The sequence below is a fragment of the Triticum urartu genome, chromosome 2 (assembly GCF_003073215.2).
Source record: "Triticum urartu cultivar G1812 chromosome 2, Tu2.1, whole genome shotgun sequence".
NCBI classification, from domain to species: domain Eukaryota; kingdom Viridiplantae; phylum Streptophyta; class Magnoliopsida; order Poales; family Poaceae; genus Triticum; species Triticum urartu.
Window position 1 is genome coordinate 645,479,946 of NC_053023.1, and position 4,210 is coordinate 645,484,155.

General features: G+C 41.5%; 1 protein-coding gene across 1 annotated transcript; it reads right to left on the reverse strand.

Moving 5' to 3' along the window:
- Positions 1–1,726: 1,726 nt before the first annotated feature.
- Positions 1,727–2,560, reverse strand: LOC125539401 (14 kDa proline-rich protein DC2.15-like). The gene has a single exon (XM_048702844.1). The coding sequence runs from the start codon at positions 2,457–2,459 to the stop codon at positions 2,079–2,081; it is 381 nt and encodes a 126-aa protein (XP_048558801.1). The 5' UTR covers positions 2,460–2,560; the 3' UTR covers positions 1,727–2,078.
- Positions 2,561–4,210: the final 1,650 nt, after the last annotated feature.

The following is a 4,210-nucleotide window of genomic DNA, read 5'->3' on the forward strand; positions in this document are numbered from 1 at the left end:
TACATGGAAAATTTCGTTTGATAAGCATGGCAAATTTGATAAAAAAACATACCACGGAAAATTTGAATATGCATTTGCCATGGCAAATTTTTGATCATTTTTATGTGTTATTTCAGATACATGGCAAATTTATGTTTATAAATCATGAAAAAATTGATAAAAAAAATATCACGACAAATTTTTTGTGCATTTGCATGGCAATTCTGATCATTGTTTGTGTTATTTCACATACACGGCAAATTTATTACACAAAAAATGGCAATTTTGATAGAAATAGCATGGCAAATTTAAATATGCATTTGGCATGGCAAATTTTTGATCATTTTTTGTGGTATTTCACATACATGGTAAATTTATGTTTATAAAGCATGGAAAATTTTGATAAAAATACCACGGCAAATTTGAATATGCATTTTCCATGACAATTTTGATCATTTTTTGGGTTATTTCACGTACATGGCAATTTTTATTTATAAAGCATGTCAATTTTGATAAAAATGCCATGGCAAATTCGGATCTACATTGGCCATGGCAATTTTGATTTTTTTTGTCTTATTTCATATACATGGCAAATATATTGCACACAAGACAGTAATTTTGATAGAAATGTGATGTCAAATTTGAAGTACTTTTTCGACCATCTCAAATTTTAGGAATTGACCGTGGCAAATTACTTGGTGGATCATGGCAAATTTAATAATTGAACATCGCAAATTTTAGCAGACCATGGAAAATTTATTAATTGACCATGTCAAATTTAGTTTATGGATCATGGTCAATTTCATAATTGACCATGCTAAATTTAGTTTTCTGTATCATGGTAAATTTAGCTTATTGTGCATGGCCCAAATTATTCTTCTTATGGCAATACTCACTTTTTTAGAGCGATGGCAATTTAGTTTGTTCTTTTTTTTAGCATCATGGGCATTAGTGTGTATGTATCATGATGATTTTACACCATGTTTGCAATCATGACAAATTTGCACCACTTTTGGCTACCATGGCAACCTTATACATTTTTTCCTTCAATGCTTGTTTTTAGGACCATGGCAAAATTTTCTTTTCTTTTTGCAACATGGCAAAATTACTATTCATGTCGCCATGGAAAATTTTAGTTTATGGTCATGGCATATTCACTTTTTATACATCATGGTATATTTATTGTATGGGCAGTGGCAACTTTTTGTGAGCACGACAATTTGTTTCTGGTCCAACCTCAAAATTTAATTTAAACAATGGCAAAATTATTTTTTCTAGTACGGCATGTTTGTTTTTTGTTGGACAATGGCAATGTTTATATTTTTTTCATCAGCTTTTTTTCTATGAATTTCTAGATTTTTGTGGCATTTTTATTTGCAAAGCTTTTCTCAGTTTTAGCTGGTTTTTCTGCATTTTTTCGTGCTTTAGTATCCAAAATGGTCTAGCTTGTGCAACAGGCCAATGCTGGCGTCTTTGTTTATGTTTTTTGTTGTGTTCTTCATTAGCGTTCTGAAAGTGTTCGCGCTGGGAGGCCTCCCAGGCTGAACGAAATGTTCGGTCTCTCCCCCTGCCATGGGGAACGATTCGTTCGGTTTTAAGTCGGTAGAAATCTGATGCTCACTCCTTATCGGGTCCTATACGTTCGCTCGAAACCTTCCTTCACCATTGAAAGCCTGCTAGGAAAATCACAAAACATATGGCAATTTCTCAAAAAGAAAAAAAACAAACAGATGGCAGCACAGCACCGGAAGCCCGAAGTAAGAATAAACTTTATTCATTATGTTGACTGTACAAAACGGATACAAGCCACACGCCATGAAAGAACTCGCCAATAAAGAAAGTGATTATAATAAGAAAGATAAAAAGGATTAAACCGGCTACAGACGTACCCTCCGTAGGATGCATGCACATCCATGCAGACTTGTGGCTAGCACGTCAAGTAGAATAGCAACCAAACAAACAAACACACCTGCAATAAAAGGATTGATCAAGCAGAATAACGCCCGTGCGACCATGGACTCATGCAACCGTGCGACCACGCAAGGAATGCATGCGTGCATGCATGGGCAGCATGGCACACGTCCGTCGACCGAGATCGCTTAGCACTGGAATCCGGTGGGCACTTTCTTGCCGCAGTCGTTGAGGATGACGCTGAGGTCGATGGGGAGGTTGAGCTTGACGATGTTGAGGACGTTGGCCTTAAGCACCGTGCAGAGGCACAGGGCCGCCTCCAGGTCGACGAGCCCCTTCACCAGCGGGCAGCAGGGCAGCGTAGGCGGCGCGCCCAGCTCGGCCTTGACCAGGTTCAGCGCGTTGACGCACAGGCCTATCTTCACCGCGTCGCGTGGGCACCTACCGAACGCGGCCGGGGTCGGTGTGGACGTCGATGGGGTCGGGCAGTTTCCACCGCACGCGCTGGCCACGGAGAACACGACCAGGTTCACGGCGAGGAACAGCGCGATGGATGCCTTGCCTGCCATTGCTGCGAGTGATCTGATCACTACACCGCAGAAGCACAGACAAAGTGATTATTGATCAGCTGATCTGGAGCTCTAGGTTGCTAAGTGCTTGTGATGCCCCGAGGGTGGTGCTTGAGTCTGGTATTTATAGGGGAAATATCGGAATGAATTATTAGCGTGCTTGCATGCATTCTCTTGCTCGTGAACTTGCATGTGATCGACGGCAATTGGGAGTCTGACCTGGATCGGTTTGCTGAATAATATGGGCGTTATATGCAGAATATAGGTACATTACATTACTAGTTAAACAATTTGGAATGGCGCTAGTGACAAGATTGCTCCATTACTGGATGCATGTTGACGTTTGTTCCTGCTCGGTGATTGATGTTATGCTTGAAGCTGGCTTAATTTGAAACTTGCATCTCTCGGTCACGGACGGGAGTACGTCTTTGCACAAAAATCAAACCAGAGCAATCATAAGAGGCAAGTACCAACTTGTTTGAAGGCTTCCAAGGGACCAGCCATATTCTAACCTGAACTAAACCTGTTGTTTTTTTAGGAGGCACTGGTAGAAAAAGGGCCTGTAGTCCCGGTTTGTAAGGGCCTTTTGTCCCGGTTCTGGAACCGGGACTAAAGGGTCGGTACTAATGCCCTGTCCCTTTAGTCCCGGTTCAATCCAGAACCGGGACAGATGGGCCTCCACGTGGCCTGTGCGCGGAGCCCAGGCAGGAGACCTTTTGGTCCCGGTTGGTGGCACCAATCGGGACCAATAGGCATCCACGCGTCAGCATTTCTGTGGCTGGGGTTTTTTTTTAAAAGAGGGTTTGGGGGTTTTGGGGGGTTAATTTAGGTGTTTCATATATTGTGTTAGATAGCTATAATTAATAGAGAGAAGTGTCCTCTCTTATGTCCGTGCTTGGTCGACGCTACGTACTATACATACGTATAGAGAGGACTAGACACGCTAGCTAGCTAGTAAGCAAACGAAGGAAACAGAAGATCGTCATGAACATATATGCATACAGAGAGAAGTGATATCGACCACCTCTCCTTCTCCGAGAGATTGGTCGAACAACAAGTTCTCGTATATCTATCCGACACTACCGGCTACATATATACAATAATTATCTCTTACAAATATAATCATACGGACTCATGGTTCACATAGTATTCTCCGTCTTCAGCGATCACGTGGTCAAGAAAGAACGCCGCCAATTCCTTTTAAATTGCTCGCATGCGAGCTGGTGCTAGGAGTTCATCCCGCTTCCGAAACATCTAATTTGAAGAAGGGGGTCAATACATATATATATGAATGAATGAAACTCAACATAGATGATGGTAATAAAATAAAATTGTGAATGTTGTTATTTACATACTTCATATTGTTCGTCAGAGTAACCGCCCCGCTCACAGGTCGTGTGACGGATGGACTCGCAGACGTAGTATCCACAGAAATCATTCCCTTGTTCCTGCCACAACCACTTTACAAGAAATAGAGGTCAATCAAACTGATAAGCAAGAATGCTAAATGGTATTGATGAAACTAGCGCTTGAATCACTAGCTAGGAGATGCGTGGAACATGCTACTATAGTACTTACTTTCGGGTGTCTAAATTCCAGCTCCTTCGGCAGTCCCGGAACTTTTCTGGTGAATTTTCTCCAAACCCTGCCGGACAAAGAAAACAATTACTTGATATCAGGAAATGAACAAAGTTGCTGATATGGTGGATAATGATCGATTTAACTTACTTCTTGAGGATTTCAGTCATGTC